Here is a 19945-nt window from a genome sequence, read left to right as displayed (position 1 = left end):
AAAGCTGACCCCCTTCGGTAATTGCCTGGCTAGATGGGCCTATGTGCCCACTTCTTTGGTGTTTGCGTATGGCCGGGCTCATTATTAGGCCTAAACTTCGTCGGCCCGGCCCGGCCCATTTCAGGGCCTTAACTTGATTCTGGCTTGGTTCCATCTCACTAGGCTTATATTGGGCCCTCTTGGACCACTATTGGGCCATAACATGTTCCTAGCCCGGCACATTGTTGGGCCTTAACATGGGCTCCGCCCGGACCAATATTGGGTCTTAATTTGGGCCGGGCTGGTCTATTCGGGACTTAACGCGGGCCTAGTCGGACCTTTAATTGGTCCCGGCCCACTGTTGAACCTTAATTTGGGCTTCCCGGTCCGATCCCTTTTTGGTCTCGGCCGGCCCATTTGTGCACTTATTTAGCCTATTATAGGGCCTTCGCTTGCCCGAGTTTGGGCTCTTGAACGGCCCATTAGTCCTATTCTGGGCCCTCGCTTAGGCCCAGCATTTGCCCTCATTTGGGACTCGAGAATCTTGTCCATGAACAGGCCCTTCCGGGGTTATTCGTGGCTTAATTTGGGCCATCTCTAGCATTTTACTCGGCCTCAAATTGGCATTGGAGAAGCCCAAATCAAAGATCCAATATAGATCCTGGGACGGCACAAATTTTTAGCGAGAAAGCAGGAGATGTTTGATGTAGGCTTACGAAAAACAGAGAATACTTGAAGAATATGACCAACATCCCCAATTTTCTGTCGCGAAGTTTCAGACTCCGACTAAAAATAACACGCTAAAATCCTATTTACAGTCGAAACCCCCTGACAGTATTCTATCCACCTAATGAGCACAGTTTATGACATAAGAAGCTGTACAGAAATAAGCATAAATGGCTTTGCTTATTTACAGTGGTGTGCATTTCCAGCATCGTCCCCTATGCTCCCTTCTTTACACAAACCAACTACACGCTATCCACAATACAACCATACCACGGTCCATGAACACGCACCGACACAGAGGCCGCAACTGCTAAAACTTCAGCTGCTTCGACCACCCTTGGAGCCAACACCACTGCACCAATTGGCCGCAATGCCGTTTCCGCCAATTTCTTTGCAATGGGAGCGTTTCCCCCAAGCACGACCGCTCTCGCAGCAAGATAAACAGCATGCGAGACCCTCTCAAAAACAGGATCCCCGGCCTGCAAGCTCTTTGCCAGCATTCTAGCCATGACCACTTTCCTTGATTGGTGACTCTGGGTATCCACAGCTTCTTCACCATTCACTGGAAACTTGCTCAAAATCTCAACAATCTCTTCAATACCCACATCTTCAGCACGGTCCAAAAGCTCCGTCACTTTCTGAATGCAGTCTGATAATATGCCTTCCATGTCTGTCGCACTCGTTACTACTCGCTCGCTGAGGAGTGTTTGTCGGCAAACAAGAATGCTGCAATGCAAGAGTGATTTCCAAACAAGTTCAACAGGCATCTCAATAAATGGCCGATGGCAGTACAGGACAATTGCTATAGCACATCCTTTACAAACTGAAAAGACACCAATTTTTGTGGACACATGGATAACTTCAATTCATGCCATTCCCTATTTCTCGTCACATCTTAGTAAGCATCAACTCCAATTTATGCCATTCCCCTATTCCTAGTCACATTTTAATAAGTATCAACTTCAACTCATGCCATTCCCTAATTCCTTGTCACATATTAGTAAATACCGACTGTTCAGAGTCAGATCCGCCTGAGTTATTACCTCGTAGAAATTACCACGATCTTCTGCATTTGAGCCTGAACAGCCCTTAACCTGGGGAGGTTAAGCACGAAAGTCTCTGGCAAGGCATCATGCGTTAGAGCAGATACTCGACTGACCAGCTTTAACAGGCCAATTCTAACAAACAGGTCAACTCTTTCTCCTTTACACTCCTGGATTTGATTCCCTGGTGCACAAACAAAAGGAGACCTCAATTACCGCAAAATTTTCAGATCCAGCAACATCAAAAAGTATTATGACCAACTTTGCAACGATACCTGTCTTGTCTCCTGAATCACCGGGTAGAAGAGAAGTTTGATTGCCATTTGTATTCACCAGAAAGCTTCCCCCAGTTCTGAGGGTTGTGGGAGGCGTATAGCCTTGAGATAAACTCTCCTGGCTCAACAATGATGAGAGAGACGTAGTGTGCTCATTCCACTCCTGGTCAACGTAATTCTTAAGAGATGAGAGCCATTGCACAGCAGCTGGCAGAGCTGTGAGGGCTTCTGAAGGTTGTCCATGACGACTAGAGAAAGCAGTTCTCAGGTAATCGTATCCAGCAGGTCCCTTCAGTATAGGTTCCATCATTTTGATGCGAGCTTGGCTAATCTCAAGCTTTAATGCCTATAAAAATAATACACCATTATATAATTGTCACATGCTGTGCCAACAAGGCAGTAGTTTTCTGTAGCTGAGCACAACACCGGGTATCTCACGCACCACATATAATCTAAATAACAAAAAACAAACTAGGCTACTCATGCGTACAATGGGTGATTATTCCAACCTTGGAAAGCGTCATCAACAACTCAACTAATTTAATCAGCCTACCAAATCAAAAGTCTCATATTCTCACAAAGATGACATTACGCAAGAGCAATCCCATCCAACTGACCTATAACCAGGGATTTAAAAAAAAAAAAAAATCCAACATGGATTAGGCACAGCAATTTTTCATCATCTCTATACTGTTAATACCAATCCAGCACGAAAAAGGTCAAGTCAATTAGAATAGTTTAAAGATGAAGATAGTGTTATTACCAATCCAGCACGAAAGAGCTCAAGTAAATTAGAATAGTTTAAAGACGAAGATACTGCACAAAAAAGCAACATAAGCAAAAGCACGGGCACCTGAATCTGTTCCAGAACAAATCGCAGACCCTTTATCATAGCGATGGCATGTGAATTCTCTGAGTCATTTCTTTCTTCACATATCTCAGCTAGTTCTTTCAGTAACTGCTGGTGACTGGTCTTCAGTTTATCATCATTAGCTGGAGAAGAGAGCTTTTGCACAGTAGCCAATGCAAACACTAAAATCTTTGCCAGGTAATCAATGTCCAGGTTACCAGACTTCAAAACCTAAGACAAGAAGACCATAAATTGTTGATCATACTGATTTCACAGTAAGTGCAATGCGCACAAGTTTACTATCAAAATTTACTAGTCAAGTACACATTAAGTACATAAAAAGTAACGAATGATTAACTATGAATTCATCAGTGTATTGCTGATGCACCTCCCAAATTTCAATCTGGTCAGATATGAAAGAAACTATACAGGAGCATGGAGATCAGTTCACTGATAGAGAATGGACTACCTGAGAGAGAATGTCCAAATCAATTGCTTCAGTGATCTCTTCCTTCCAGCTTTGTGGAGCAATATCGCAAATTTCATCTCTCATCTCCATCATAAGCTGAACAACACGATCATACTGAGGGTCATTTCCTTCGATGGACTCCACGACGCCATCCCAAAAAGCCTTTTCCATTGCCTGTCTAATTTTTCCCTGCTTTCAGGAGACAGCAGGAGACAGTGTTGACATAACTGTAATTGAAAGTATAAAAGTTCACATGGTAATAGATCTAGAAAATTTGATACTATAACTGAATGTTGAGATCAGACCACCGACCTTAATCGAATTTTCATTGTCACTTTTAGTGCTGAAACCATTTAGAAGAACAGGACGCTGCTCATGGAGTAATGCATTCACAATCACTTCATTCTCATTCGCCAGTTGTATGCCAGAAGTCCCTGTCCGACCATCAGATTCCAGTGATAACGAACCAAACTCATTTGGCAAAGGAGTTACATCTTCTCTAAATAAAGATCGAACAACACGGTTTGGCTTCTCAACATCCTCACTCAATTTCCTTCTCTCATTGCTTGCAATGGAGGAACCATCAGAGGAGCTTGCAGAGCCTGGAGAAAAAACATTGGTCATTGGTGAACCTGATGGACTGCCCTCCTCTGTAGCTTGAAAGTACTTGCTTCGTGTTTCAGAAAGAGCACATTCCATCCTCTCAATCCCAGCATCCCCACCCAGATGCTGTATCTTTTCCCTCAGAAGTTTTTGATCTTCAAAAACCTGCATAGAAGAAAACATTATACTATTCGAAATGAGATAAAAATGATTTTCTCCATCTACATATTCATTTCTAATACAAATTACATAACTCCCCACCCAGTTGCATCACTGGCTGCTGCCCTAAAAAAATCCCCCATAAGAGAGACATCTACGCAGTCACAATAATTCTAATTATACCCGTACAAAAAATGATTAGTTTTGAATTACTGCAGTGATGACGTCACATGAAAACAGAATTTCAGTTCAAAGACCAAAGTATTCATGTTAAATCTGAAGTTTGCCTTGCTGAGAAATTTTTAAGTCATTGCATCAATGAGTGATGAATGGTCGTGAGGAGTAAGACCTGTTTCTGAATAGCCTTCATGTCATGAGTAAGCACACCAGTTTCTCCTTCTGTAGATAACTTACAGGTTTGCAGCATAGACAGCTCAAGCTGGCAAGCTGCTCTTACCAAATCATCCTCCAGTAACTTTGCATCCCTGACCTTCCATATCACAAAGTTATTCAAATAAGCACACCAAGCTTTGTCAAAAGCCGCAAGCTGAGATCTAAAGGTCCAACGCTTTGGCAAGGCAGAGTCAGACTCCTCATCTGAACTCTGTATCGGTCCATCCAATATGATCTTTATCAACAGCTCCAATTCTCGAACGAATCCTCGGGCTGACATAGCAAGGGCTATCTCACGCTCTCCCTGACCACTAAACACCGCATCCGGATGGCCCAATATCATGTACGCACAGAGAACTACTCTCACTGGATATCTTGATAGTTTGGCTGGGCCTTTCGCTACCTCCCTACTAGACCCTATTTTCTTAGACTCTTTGCCCCTAGCTGAAACCCTATCACTGGATCTCTTCCGAGGTGTAGCCACTCGTTTGAGAAGGTGATCTATATTACCCACACTGGACCTCTGGTTGGTAGCAGCAATGGACCCAGAGACTCTTAACCGGCTCTCAAACCGGTCAAGTAAGGCTTTAACTGCATGAATGGTATCAGAAGATTCAATAAGCATAGCTAGCTGTTCAAATGGCATCGAGTTCACATGTGTCTCGTTGATCCCAAGCATGTTGTATGCTTTTGCCAAGTCGAAAGTTGTCCTCCTGACTTTGAGGAAACGCCTCCAGCACCTAAATGTACCAATAAAAAGTGAGCCCTAGCAAACCTTGAATTAGATTTGTGAGGACATTTATGACCAAAGTCTTAAGCATGATTATTAATTTTCAAGCAACAATCTCCAACAATCCAGTGGGCATAGATATCAGGCAACTGCTAAGCTTTACTTACCTTGCCAATTTCCGGGAAAGGAGATCGGCCTGCTTAAGCATTATGCTCCGGCTCGGTTTAACAAAGTCACGCAGCTTTCCTCTCTGTCTCAGATACTCTGCTCTTTGTCTCTTGGCCTGTCCATAGATTTTTCATTAGAGCTACACCACTTAGCAAAGCCGGGAAAAAAAATCCAGCCGCTGAACTGTTCAAAGATGAAAAGTGAAAATTGTACAAATATATGCGTATATACCCTTTGCAGCCGATCTTCCAGGTGGTCCTGCAATTTCTTCCTTTCAACCTCGCGTTGGTGAGACACTGACTTTGCTACATTGCGCACTTGTAATACTCTAGCACGTGCTCTCTTCCTCTCTGCTTCCAACAATCTCAAACGCTTCTTCTCTGCAGCCGCTCGCTTTTGGTTGATTGCAGCACGTACGCGCTCCTTATACTTGCTCTCACGCGCCATCCTCCGCAACAATGATTGGGATGACCTCTCCCTTATAGTAGCCCTTCTTTGTTTATATGCCTTTAGAATAAGCATCCTATTCACCTGTGCCTGCTGAAATCGGCATTCGACTTTTGAGCCAAGCTTTTCTCGCTTCATTTCTAGACGCAGCTGCACCCCATTTTTGGCTGCCTGCCTAATCTCATCCAACTTAGCAAGGCGCATTTGAGCCTCAGCTAACATGCTCAACCTGTAGTGAAGTACATCATTGAGTTATAAGGGGTATAGCACCTTAAAGGATCAGTGCACTATTCTAGATATCGAAAAGGCATCCACAAGACATGGAAAATAGCTCAACTAATCCGCAGGCAGTCTGCAAAACCAACTAGAAGCAAATCTAAAAGTAGTACTTAATCAGAGATAGGCTTCTCGACAAAAAACCAACTCATAAAATGCAGAGAAATAGATATCAGAAGGAAGTGCAACCACGTCTTCAGGAATCAGAATTTGAAAAAACCTAACATATAGCAACAATGCCTGCAACTGTGATGACAATTATCTAACCATCACCATCCTCTAATCTTCAGTAACCAACAAGAATCGCTGGTACAGAATAAGTGTTTTACCTCTTCTGCTCAGCAGCTTGAAGCTTGGCTTCCAGTCGATGACCCAGATCTTCCTCGTTGGAGGAGGCTCGAGAGGGGCTTCTCTGCTTTGGGCGAGCCTTGCTTGACAATTTCTCATAGAATTGCTGAAAAAGAAAACAAAAAGGTGCAAGATAGGTTGAGCTACAGTCGCATCCACGCATGATTAAAGTAAGCAACTAAGAAACACAAAACTTGCAGGACAAACGGCTATATTATGAAAATCCCACGTGTAAATATACATGTTACTGCACAAGGTAATGGATAGGGAGCACATGCTCAAACAGACTAGCAAGTATAATTAAGGCTTTTCGTATTACTCAACTGTTCGTCTACAAAATGCAAAAAACTCAGTCCAGAAAGGGAAGACCAGATTTGGTAGAATAGGGTGCAAATGCTCAAACAGACTAGCAAGTGTAATTAAGGCTTTTCATATAGCCAGCTATCCGTCTACAAAATGCAAAAAACTCAGTCCAGAAAGTGAAGACCAAATTTGGTAGAATTCCGCAATATTGCATGTGAAAATGGTTAAATAATGATTCTACTACAGTAACCATGAAAAAACAAACGTTGCAAAAGGAAAATCCCCAGGAATTAACAGCTGCTTTTGGCCCAAAAAAAAGAAAAAGGACAGACACGCCAGCGTTAGAAAAGATTACCGATGAACACTAGAGTAGAAAAATTGCATACAGGGAAGAAAAACAGTAAGGATGCCTCTAGAGACAAACTTCGATCGTTTTTCAGGAGACAAAAGATGACGAATTAGAAGCTATTATTTATGCTGGCCCTCGAAAAAAACAAAACAACAAAACAACAAATAGCCGACTTATCCACCGGCAGCCACCGACAACGGTTCAATGTCACCTAATCAGGTTTCGATATGATACCTCTCGAAAATATTACGAAGCAGAGAAACGAGTCGAAAATCCAACAAAGTCCGAAACCCTCCTCGACCGATCAGCTAATATTCTCGGTCCAAAAACCCGAACAAAGCACGACGGAAACGAGTCCAAGATCTCTCTTAAACTACGACTAGGTATTGGCGGAAAACAAGAAACGAAAGATTGAACGCGAATTAAACCTGTCGACGAAGGTCGGCATCGCGAAGCTTGGCCTCGATTTCCTCCACGGAAACGGGAGACTTACTGCACTCGGCGAGGAGCCTCCGCCGGAGCCACCTCGGCATCCTGGGAGGCCAGGAGTAGGAGGCGGCCCCATCGGTGGCCGGGAAATCCAGGGCGATTCCGGCGACTCGCTTCTCCGGCGTTTCCATGGAGGGGCGGCGGGGCGGAAAAAGAGAGTCCACGAAATCGGAGCGAACGGCGGCCGACGCCGGCGATCCCACGGCGGGAACAACAACGAAAACAATAAAAATCGGAGTCTCCCGCGGCGGCGAACGGTGATGATCTCGAACGGAGAGACGGAGAGAGGAGAGGATTCGGTGGAGACGAGACGAGACGAGACGAGACGAGAAGAGTCCTCGACGAAAGCTTTTTTGCTACAGAACGATTCTAGAGAGAGAGGGAGGGGAGGAGGGGTTTGGTTGGGGGGATTTGGTAAAGGAGTGGGAGGAGTTGTGAAGGGGAAGAAGAGGGGAAGGGGAGGCCGAGTGATGAAGAAGAAGCGTGCGTCTGCGGGTGGAGCGTTTGCGTTTGCCGTGTTTGGGTACGGGGGGTGATTCGCGTCGCTTTATTCCTCCACCGCGCCACGTCAGCAGCGGGGAGGCCCTCCTATTCCAACGGTATATTTGTACGCACAAATTGCGCGTCTCCGCCTCGGTCCATCCATCCGTCCATCCGTCCATCATTATCTCGTTTGCTTGCTTTACCCGATGCGCCCCTCGCCTGGGCCCCACGCCCCCCTCCCTCCTCCGCCCTTTTCTGACTCCACTTTCTCTCTCTCTCTCTCTCTCTCTATCTTTTTTATCTGGGACTTTTCTTGAATGATTTGGTGAGATTGCGATTGTCAAATTCAAACTTTTCATATGGAGAATTGGAAATTTTGCACCTCTTCTTTCTTCCCTTCGGTTTATAGCCAAAGGAGACTCTCTCCTTTTGTGCTGGGGAAGCTTTTTTTTTTTTTTTTGGGTGGGGTCAGATTGTGCTGGGGAAGTTTGGTTTGTGCTTTTCTTAATAAGTACCTAAAAGTTTGGTCCTTTTTTCTCGACGATTTGAATTAATCCCAAGTGATAAGGAAAGATGGGTGATGTGATTAGAACGCCGATCAACAATCGTTCGGTTCACGAGCTCAAAATACGAGTGCAATCACCTTCGAGCATGAACCACCGCTGTAAAATCATCTTATGCAAGTTGTAAGCATATGTTCGCACCCCTACTCGATTTCTTGTTACCGTCGTAGCGAGAAAAAAAAAATCTATTCATAATACTCTGTCAACTATTTAGCATCTTCGTAAACGAGGACTCTCGAGTGGCGTGAAAATGGGATAATGGTCGAAACATGCATGCATTGGTCTAATGTATATTGTAGGTGCCAAGCAGTGACTCGATCATTGTGCATCTTCGCACGCATGATAACGTTCACATTGATGCTGCAATAGAATATGGGCATGACGATCTTAGATTATGGGGAATGTGCCAATGCGCTTGGTCAATCACATGGGGATTCGCGAGAGGATGCAATGTCTTCCGTGAAGCTCAAGTCAAAGAACTGTATTTGGTCAACGACCACCCCAATCTATGGATCGGCAATCCTTAAATCTTTAAACCCATGTGGGGGAGTTAATTATTGCATTTATAAACTAGCCCGCCTCTGGGTTTTGCACGAGGAGTGCTTGGAGTGTAAGGGAGCATGACCTTCAAAACAAAGCTGATTAATTTCTAAATCGATTGATCGATCTTTCGCCTTCTAGTTACATCAACTCTTAAAGCTAGATATATAAAAAGAAAAAGTATGGATATCTTCTTCCACAGGACGATTGCGTCTCGAAGATACCAAAGGTTGCTCGCTTAAACTTAAACGGGAGCAAAAGGTCCCGTTGAAATTCAAGAAGACAGCGTCGGAATTTAAGAAAATTCACGAAAAAGCCGCTTTTAAATTTACATGTTGATATTTGAGTATAGTGAATGTTTTGAGTGTTAGGATGCACATATAAATTGTATTAGAAAAGTCGTACATTGGAGAGTTGTGTCGATATACTCATAACTCATTGGCTTAAGTTTTTTAGTGAAAGTGGGTTCAATTGGATACGTCAACGAGCTCGAACTTTAGCTCCCTCTTGGCGTTCTCCACGGTGAAAGGTATCAAACTTTTGCTGCGCACTCCTAACTAATGATATCAGAACCGGTGGTTAATTAGTGGCCTGCTCTCAATGTGTATTGGTGTTTCATGAATATCTCAAGAAATGAATCTGGTGACCAACGCGGTTTTCGAACGGTGTGTGTTGTGGTGTAACGACACGGTTCAAATGTCAGCCTTTATGGTTCGATCTAGAGAAAAAGACTAGGGATGTGCACATTGATGAAGATTCAAATTGAGATATGTTGATATAGAATGATACTTGAATAAAGGGCGAGCGGGCCTAACACCTAGCTCACATGTGAGGAGGAGATTGTTAGAATGCACATGTGAGTCGTGTTATAAAAGTCTCACATCGAAGAGTTGTGTTAATTTATCTTAATTGACTCATGACTCGTTAGTTTAAGCTCTCGAGTGAATGTCAAACTAGGCATATGTTGATGGACTCGAACTTTGGTTCCTTCTTGACGATTTTTTCGGGAGAAGGAATCGGACTTTTGCTGCGCACTTCCGATATAAAAAATTTCAAATATCAAAAAAACGTTGGAGAGAGTCATACGCAAAATTGCAATTAAGAAAGAAGAGAAAAGCAAAAAATAATTTCAATCGGGCCCTACTTGATGATATTGCAAAATCATGTGATGTTACGACTATAAAGGAAGACTAGAGGAGGACGAGGAGGAGGAGGAGGGGCAGGTAAATGTAATGGTCAACAACAACATCCGGATTTGAAAAACGAAAACCACATGTGATTGTCGTGGAGGACATCTGTCCCTACAGCCTTTGACGATTTTGGGCCTCACGATGAGTAGAAAACAATTTCTGACAAAGGGGGAAAAAAAAGGCCTAATTCCGTAAAAAAATCTCAATTTTAGATCAAGTTTCAAATCTATCTCGAACTTTTTTTTGTATTAGAAAAAACCTAAACTTTAAGTCATGTCCGAAATCTGCTCGAAATTTTTTTTTGAGAAAAAAAATCACCAAAATTCAATTTAATTTAAAAAATATACCATGTGATCCAATCCCAATTTGACATGACACTACCACGTCAATAACAAATCCGTATCAACAAAGTAATTGAGTTTTTTTTTAGATAAAGAAAAGTTCAGAGCAAATTTAGACTGAACCTAAAAATTAGGTTTTTTTTTTAAATTGAATTTTGTTTTGTGGATTTGTTATCGTCCCTAACTTTCATATCCTATAATAGTTTTATTTTGGAGAATTTCAACAATTTTAATATGTTGGATTTGTTATCGAAGTGGAAATGCGACGTCGGTCTATACCTATTGCCCCATTATTTTGCTGATGTGGATTTTTTATCGACATGGAAGTGCCACGTCAAGTTAGATTGAAACAAGGGGGTATATTTCTGAAAATAAATTGAAATTTGCTGATTTTTTTTTACATGAAAAAAATCCAGGCAGATTTGGAATTGGACTTAAAGTTTGGAGTTTTTTTCTAAGACAAAAAAAGTTCAGGGCAAATTTAGGACTGGACCTAAAATTTAGGGTTTTTTCGAAGACAAAAAAAAAGTTCGAGGCAGATTTGGGACTTGATTTAAAGTTTGGAGTTTTATAGGAAATTCACCCGAAAAAAAAGAACATTACAAAATATTTATGGCTTTCTGCGGTGTTGGGACACGCGGTAGGATGTGGGACCACACGAAGTTTTTGCTTGAATAAGCGTGTTAGTGTTTCTGACCAAAAAAAAGCGTGTTAGTGAAATGTCATAACTTTTATATTTGATAACACATGTTTTAAAGGCCGTCCCCAAAAAGAACTTTTATGTTTGGTCAAATACCCGATTAAAATTATGATATTCCTTTTCACAATTAAAACGGTTGCGAAAAAGTTCTATTCAACGACATCTTTATTTTGTTCCGACAAAAAAAAACATTATCTTTGCAAAAGTATATTAATTTCCGTCCTCAACTAAAGTCAAGTCACAACCCAAATTATTAACTCCACTCTCAGTTTGCTGATTTTTTCTCATCGCCAAAACTCTCGGACTATTCAATTTGAGCAACAAATGACTATTGAAAGGGCGAATTCATCTTTTACTTCTCTAGTTTAGATTTGTGACACTCATACAGTTACTTCTATCTGTCATTCTAAAATGGAAAGCCCTCAAGGTATTCAAATACTGCCATATAAGATCATATACAACTTTACCACAATTGTGCGAAATTTAAAGCAAGTTCTTTCGTTTTCAAATTTTGGGAGGTTTCTTCCAAATGGGACTTTTACATTTAGTTGTAATTCTTTGAGAGTTAGACTTCAGTTTAATACTAAAACACCTAGACTTCCTAAGCACATTTACATGAAGATTATTTTCTGTTAAATATTCGAAATATTATTTGGGGAAAAATGATTATACTTAAAAAACGAAACACAATGATGCCTAATAAATTAAATTCACACGTCACCCAAAAAACAATGTACCCTCGAACCGAGGTAAGGATCGAGTACTATATTTATAGCGTTATAAATACATTCACATAATTGTAATCATAAGTGTATAATTAAATAAATAACCAATTGAATATCTAATAAGAGAATATCACTTTATTCAACAAAGTATGCGCGTTATGATAAAACATGTTTGCCGTATGATTACAATATCGTACAAAGCACTGTACTTTCCTTGTAGAAATTTTGCCCGTTATTTTGGTTCTCTTGGGCTGGGGTGGGAGTGACGACTTAAATCGCGAAGGATGACGCAATATTCTTTCAACAAATTCACGAAAAAGCAAAATCGGACGGAGGGAGAGAAAAGCAAAGGGCGAGATGGAGAGGGCCAAACATGTAATTTCAGACCCCCCCGTTTAGGAGCTTTCGAAAACGACGGAGGCGGCGGCGGTGGTGATGGCGACGCTTCGCCGTGAGGAATTCCCGGTTCACGCGCCTTCCGGGGTTTGAAAAAAATGGCCACTTGTCGGACGCCTCTTTTCAACTCGGGCACATCAGGGAGGAAGACACAGCTATCGAGGCCACGCGCGAGAGTGGCGCAACCAGGCTGTACTCGCCGCTTCGGACACATACCTGTCTGTCTCTCTGTCCGTCCAAGGCGACTGTTCTGGAATTGGGGGGGGCACGTGTCGGAATCCCACTTGGAGGATAAAGCAAGGGGAAAGATGTCTCTTCGAGACGGTGCCACGTGAGCTCATGAAAGAAGTGGCCACGTGAATTTTTGCTTTCGCGGGAAATGACAGATTAATTTAACCCGACACGTCGGACACCTCATCAGAACGAAAAGTTTTCAACTTATCGATTCCTACGTCGAGGAAAAGAAGGGAAAGCGGAACATAAAAAAGGTTTAATCGAAAGATTGACAAGATCATTCTATCCTTTTGAAAGGGGAAAATGTATACACACAAAAAAAAAAAATTTGACTAATATTTGTTATCAAGAGATGATGAGCTTAAACCACTGCTCAAGAGGTCATTTGTAAATAAATGAGTTAATTTAGATGATACTGATCGATAGCTCATTAGTGAGATTGTCGATAATAAACAATAAGAATTATTGAGAGGTGTTATTGTCTGTTGACGTCAATCATTAATGATTTGTCATTTGCAAAGTGTTGGAATTAAAAGACAAGTAATATGTGTCGACTTCAACATAGATTTATCGGTTTCAAGTGACGATTGATATCCCGATGATTTCAAAAATTATAACTTCTCATGAATAATGTTTATCAGCGTACGAAAAGCATGCTTGTAATGTAGTTAAAAGTAGGAAGTGCTTATATCCTCGCTTAATTTATCGATCCCCAATTTGTCCTCCCCTGACAAGGAAGCAGCATATGAATTTTTCCATTCGCTTTATAGTGATTTTTCTGTCTTTACTGAAATGCGGAATCAAGACTTACATTCTACCTTATAACCTTTCAAACGAGATAAGTCAATTTAGCATTGAATGACTTTTGCCCCTCCTACAGGCTACACTTTCTCTAAAATTGGAAGGATACTGTTGCTTCGCACGTGTAAAGTCTGAATTATGTTTAGCGCTGGTAAAATTTATGAAGCGTTGGTAATTGTCAAATAATAGAGAGTTGATTGTCAACTTAATTGACATGCCATACGTTTGAAACTTACCAGCATTTAACAGCAATTAATTTTTCCAAATTTACCAGCGTGTCACATTATTGACTTTTATGAGAACTTACAAACTCGATTTGAGTTACTTGCAAACTTTAATTTTTTTCAAATTTATCAACCACTTGAATAATTTACCAACATTGAATTGCGTCAATTATCAATGTGTTAAACTTATCAGATAATATTTGTTAATTTCCAACAAAGATTAATAGCTTCATATACGGTTACTTAATTACAAAAGAAAAAATGAAATAAATGTTGGTAACCGACTCAAATGAAATTAGTAGGCGCATGTAAAAAATGGAAGCCTAAGCTCTTCAAATAGGTGTCGGTAAATTATCGGAATAATCGGCAATTGTGAAAAAGAGCTGATAACTGGGTCCAAAAATCTGACTCTTACTCAGAAAACAATTGACTCCACGAAAGTGAACGTTACTAGATCCAACTCAGAGTGATCAAACTGAAATGTACTACTGAAATTCTCAATTGGCTAACAGCGCAACGTAGCACTGAAGTCAACGATGCCGAAACCATGCGAAAGACTTTCCTCCCTGCTTTGCTCAGTTTCCTTCTCTCTCCTCTTTTCGTCACACTGTGACGAAGCTGCTGAGCGAGCCAGTTACAAGATACAACAACGAATGCATAAGACAAGAAATGCAGAACCATGATGTTGTATGCCTGTGCTTGCTGGAACCTCCTATGATAATCACATACCGACTCCCTCGGGAAAGATTCCAATGGAAGGAGAGAGTGAGACAAAAATGCAACTGATACACATGATAACTCTTGCTCAATCTCATCAATAAGGAAAAAAGAGAGAGACAAGAATATAAAGGAGGAAAAAATTTGGAAAGTCATATTTAAGGTGACCGCACTGAATCTTTCAGAACGACGCCTACCAGGAGCAAACTGGAAGGGGGAGCCAATTAAACTGGCACTGCCTTTAAAAGACACATTAAAGACCCATTTCAACATGCCAAAATCTCGACGCCAATAGGTCATGCGTACAAAACAAACCTTCTCTGTTTACACTTGCTAACCGGATGTACAGCCAAAAACCTGGTGAAAAGCCAGGTCCCAGCCCTTGCAGGCCCTGCTACCCCCCACACTGACTTTACATGGCCCAAAATCCTGTGAGAAGTAAATTACCACTCATTCTACCAATTTACTCCATCAATTGATTCAACACGTTGGGAGCCTATACACAAGGAGGAAAATTACCTGCGTACTGTTCCTCTTCAGCAGGAACAAGGCAGCAGCATGAAGGTAAAGGAGAAACATCGATATAAACTATTAATTCATAATGCAATCCCCATCTTAAGCAATGGGCACAATGTTGTAAGGTATCGACTTTGAAGCTGGGAATCCCCTGCTCTCTGTGTAATGTCCATGGAAAGAGAGACCAAAGGCTGCCAAAAGCTCGCAATCGCAACTGGCCGACACAAATCTCTAAGTTTCCACTGCCTCGTGCACGAGGCACAAAACCTCTATCTTTCCCAGATAAATAAAAAGCTCCTTGCTTTACCAAAAAAAATAAAATAAATAAAAAGCTCCTTGATGTTTTGTTCTTCCCTGCAATGACACAAGCAACATCTTGTACCATTAATGTCTGTGCCACCAATTTGACATATAAACAACTACATTCTCAAATAATTGATGCACCTTACGAATGGCTTGATGCTGCGGAAAGATAGCATCCTCAAACCAATAGATCCATTCAGAAGTCAAAACCTGGCATGGCAAACTGACTTGCAAAGGCCTCTACACGAGTTCGAAGCTCAACAATCTCCTTATTGCTCTGAAGACCCTTCATAAAAGCCTTCTGCAGCTTGCCGTGCCCCCTCTGGATTGTGCTGGCAATTTGGGCAGCTTTGAGAAGATAATCAGCAATTATCTCAAAATCACTCTCCAGACAACCCCTTGTTGTCATAGCAGGAGTACCTGCAAATGCATCACTTCTCCATAAAATCTGAAAACCAATATAAAAACGAGGCCTGACAAAGAAATTGCTCTTACAAATTTAAGCATCTCGTAAATTCACCTACCAATCCTCACTCCACCGGGGGTAATGGTGCCATTATCATCAAAGATTGGTATCTTATTGAGAGTTATGTGACACATCTCACAGACTTTCTCATAGTTCCCACCTGTAAAATCATTTAACGAAACAAGAAATCAATTTGCGACTACTGAGTAGACCACGTGCATCAGCAAATAGTAACCAACCATAAATAAACCACATTCAAGCACACTAACAAGATTGGGAGGATCAATGAATGATGCAACTAACACAAATTAAGCTAATCATGATGCAACAGTAGCAGTGTCCAACCCTATTAAAAATGAAGTTTCAAGGAGAAACCAAGCACTTGGATCTTCAGAGCAGAGCATCATATTTGCCAGCAATACATAATAGAAATTCACTACCTCAGTAGTATTACAATGTTTATTCTAGTCAATGTCTCAAAAGAGAGTAACAGCCAAAAATCTTAAGCCACTCCAAACAGGATTTAAGTTGCTGACAAGTCGACTTCAATTGTCTTTTCAATTACAAGAAGGGAGAACAATGAAATTCTCAAATTATTCTGTTCTCAACAATCCTGGCCCACTCTAGCAAAAGGTCTAGAAAGCTTCCAATTTTGCCCCGTCTAATTTCTAATCTCACAATATGGCAGCACTGTATACTATTAGGTGTTTTATTGAAAAAAAATTTCAGATGCACCTAAGTTCAGATATAATCTTGTGCCTTTTAATTTACATTCAGAGACACCTAGTCACAATGTAAACAACCAACACAAACTCCAGAGTCACTTATGAACTTGTTCGAGCCAACTAAGATGTCACTTCCAGTTGACAAATGATTCACTTGAGGACTAATACAAGTAAAGATGAAGAAAAGCTAGCCAGCTTCACCATCATGCTAAGAGCATGAAACCCTTGGGCTAACACAAAAGACAAATCAATGAGACAACAGACGAAAAGCACGAATTCAGTAAACAAAAATGAACACACGCAAATCACATCAGCTTGATCTTCATGAAAATGGACATATAAGACACAGCATTCACAGATTGCATACCGGTTAATCCAAGAGGCCTTAGATCCCAAAGCAATAAATGGTTATCCGTGCCTCCTGTCACAAGCCTGCATTTTCTTCTTAGTAAAGCAGATGCTAATGCCTGAGCATTTTTCTTTACCTGCTGCATATAAGCTTTAAATACTGGGGTGGCTGCCTGCTTTAAAGCTATTGCAAGAGCAGCAATGTGGTTATTGTGTGGACCTCCCTGGAGGGATGGGAAAACAGCAAAGTTTATCTTCTCCTCAAAGTTGTAGTACTCAATTTCATTTCCTCGAGATAAAGGGGTTCCTCTTTTCCTTGGCTTTGCACCCTTCCGGAAAAAAATTATACCTCCTCTAGGACCTCGAAGACTTTTGTGAGTTGTCGAGGTAACAATATCACAGTAGTCGAAGGGACTTGCACATTCCTGAAAGTACATCACCCGCGTATATAACGACAACTTCCCTCAGTAATATTAAACTTGGAACTGAAAATATTCATCAATAACAGAAGGATGAGTGTATTATAGAGAGACAGACTGAAAGCGTGTCAAATACAGTCCCCTCTATTTTTCAACTTCATTTGCGTTTCTTTCTTTTCCTAGACAAAATACTTTTACTGCAGCCTCAATCTGCTTCCTCCCATTTCTTCCATACATTTTTTCAATACACCAAATAAAGCCTTTATCTATTGTTAAGTTGGACTGTGGTGGATATGAACTAAAACATAGATCCATCAAACCACCTACTTCATTGAGGACTCCCCCCATTCAACCAGCAGAATAAGTGCCACTTACCAACGGCGGGCTTAATCTTATAGAAAGTTGGGCTATTGCCCCCACTTGGTTCTCTGATCTTTTTATCATTAAAGTTGAATTTTTTTCAACAGTTTTTAAGATATGACTCATTAAGGCCACAAAAAAGGGGAACATCCCTATCAAATTTCTGACAAACTTTAAGTTAAGTTAATATCGAAATTTTATTTCTTCAATTTCCCATCAAGAGTTAATGAAACATAACGTGCTATTTATGATAATAATGTGAGCAGAACCTACCCAGCACAGTGAATCTTATTTATTTTAAATCAGAGATCAAATTCAACCCCACTAGTACTAGAAAGGATCCTGTAATTGTCATTGCCAAGTACCCATTTAGTTTTCCAATCGTGAGTACTGAGTAATATGTCCAAAGAGGACCACTAAATTAAAGAACTTTGCAGCTGATATCCATACAATTTGCCTGCACAAAAAGGTAAAACTTTCAAGGATTTCAATCTCCAGTGCAGGAACAGCATCAGGGAACAAGAGAGAAGACAGATGGTACTAAGACCTCCATCGATGCTTCTATAATGCTGTTAAAGAAACGATCGCTAGTAACGTAACTACTGTTGCTTTTTGGCCAGACAAACTAACTAGAGCAGTTGTCTCGCCTTACTAGATGATTTTTTTTTTTTTTTTTTTGTGTTGACAGGTACCAGATGTTAGTTCAACCAATCAGGTAGAGGTAAACTGGAATCACTTTATGCCAATTCCCACCAATCTAATCTAAGGAGTGAATGAACTGATTCAGTATCTGCATCAAAATAAGTCCCTAACTACCGAGTTCCACCAAGAAACCGTCTCCTCACAAAATTTACTTTCACCAAGTAGGTCGCAGTGACATACAGTCTGACCAGGAACAAATAAGAAAAGGCAAGTATTACCTCACCTTGAATAGGACATTATGAAACAAACGCACAAATAAATCCACACCCAACGCCCCCCCCCCCCCAACAAAAAAAAAAAAAAAGATAACAATAAAGCAAAGGACCGAAACACAAAGGAAGTTATGCCACAGCCGTCGACACTCGAGATAATACATAAGGTATAAATGATGAGAAGCAGGAAGCTAAATCTATATAGATAACATAAAATTCACACCTTAGCTGCAACAAGACCACTGACTTGAGCCATGTCACACATCAATACAGCACCGCACCTGTCTGCAACCTGCCTAAACCTACCATAGTCCCATTCGCGAGGATACGAACTTCCCCCGCAAATAAGAATCTTGGGGTGAAAATCAATTGCCCTCTCCTCAAGTTTATCAAAATCAATGTACCCAGTCTGTGGGTTGACCTTATAAGGCAAACTCTCGAAAAATATGGATGCCCCAGAAACTTTCCTTCCATCGGGCATATAGCACCCGTGGCTAGTATTACCACCCGACGGTGTATCCAACCCCATGATCCGATCCCCAGGGAGCAAAAGCCCCGTGTAAACCGCGAAATTTGCAGAAGTGCACGAGTATGGCTGTACATTCACTCCCCATTTCTCAGAATCCAAATCAAAAGCTGCCAATGCACGCTCCTGACAAAGAGTTTCAATCTCATCGATGTACTCATTCCCACCATAGTACCGCTCACCAGGCAATCCTTCCGAGTACTTATTCGTTAAGTGGCTACCGAGCGCTTCCATCACCGCTTTACACACGAAATTCTCCGAGGCAATCAATTCGATTCCCTTGGCTTGCCTGTTCTTCTCCCTCCCCATTATCTCGAAAAGATCGGGGTCCGCCACGCTCATCGACTCGTTCCCCCACGACCTAACCGCAGCCCTCCTCGCCTCCATATCCGAAGCGCTCGAAACCCTTCTGGAGGAGCTGGTGGAAGAAGACGTTGACTCGCTCTCTCTCCTCCGTTTGATGCAGTGGCCCAAAATGCGGAACTCTTCCACGTCCGCGTCGTCCTCGTCCTCACCGACCTCCGCGCCCGCCGCGGCGGCGCCGGCATTGCTCTCGGGTTTCCGGGACCGCGGCTCGAGCAATTCAAGAGGGACGGGTTGCTTCCCGTCGAGGTGCTGGAGCGAGACCGAATCATCGGACACCTGGTTCGATCCGGGGGACAGGAGGCCCAGGGAGAGAGCCGACGGAGAATTCGACAGGTCCATCCAGAGGGGAAGAATCGCGAGGGCTCAATCCAAACGCCGCTCACGAGGCTGCGAACGGCAGGAGGAGAAAACAACGGCGGGAGCAGAGGGATTCGAGAGGGTCGAAGGAGGTACGGCGGCAATGGCGGAGGGGCATCGATTG

General features: G+C 41.9%; 2 protein-coding genes and 1 long non-coding RNA gene across 3 annotated transcripts; all 3 read right to left on the bottom strand.

The window, feature by feature from the left end:
* Positions 1 to 691: 691 nt before the first annotated feature.
* Positions 692 to 7965, bottom strand: LOC115679570 (uncharacterized). Its single transcript, XM_030603186.2, has 11 exons — positions 7547 to 7965; positions 6448 to 6572; positions 5627 to 6071; positions 5395 to 5510; positions 4454 to 5237; positions 3655 to 4110; positions 3343 to 3531; positions 2877 to 3104; positions 2024 to 2369; positions 1749 to 1932; positions 692 to 1431 (listed from the first exon to the last, which is right to left on the bottom strand). Exons 1-11 carry the CDS (start codon positions 7736 to 7738, stop codon positions 948 to 950), a joined length of 3549 nt encoding a protein of 1182 aa, XP_030459046.1. The 5' UTR covers positions 7739 to 7965; the 3' UTR covers positions 692 to 947.
* A 6691-nt stretch (positions 7966 to 14656) lies between these two features.
* Positions 14657 to 15334, bottom strand: LOC130136850 (uncharacterized). Its single transcript, XR_008815569.1, has 2 exons — positions 15041 to 15334; positions 14657 to 14950 (listed from the first exon to the last, which is right to left on the bottom strand). It is a non-coding gene; the product is annotated as an uncharacterized LOC130136850 (long non-coding RNA).
* A 24-nt stretch (positions 15335 to 15358) lies between these two features.
* Positions 15359 to 19945, bottom strand: LOC115679702 (serine hydroxymethyltransferase 7-like). Its single transcript, XM_030603370.2, has 4 exons — positions 18796 to 19945; positions 16899 to 17304; positions 15865 to 15966; positions 15359 to 15760 (listed from the first exon to the last, which is right to left on the bottom strand). Exons 1-4 carry the CDS (start codon positions 19801 to 19803, stop codon positions 15537 to 15539), a joined length of 1740 nt encoding a protein of 579 aa, XP_030459230.1. The 5' UTR covers positions 19804 to 19945; the 3' UTR covers positions 15359 to 15536.

Source organism: Syzygium oleosum, unplaced genomic scaffold (genome assembly GCF_021117445.2).
Source record: "Syzygium oleosum isolate NSW1041296 unplaced genomic scaffold, Sole_v2.1 Sole_v2.52, whole genome shotgun sequence".
In the NCBI taxonomy this organism is placed as follows: Eukaryota; Viridiplantae; Streptophyta; class Magnoliopsida; order Myrtales; family Myrtaceae; genus Syzygium; species Syzygium oleosum.
Note: the sequence above shows the minus strand (reverse complement) of the source record. Positions and strands in the feature narration are given on the sequence as shown.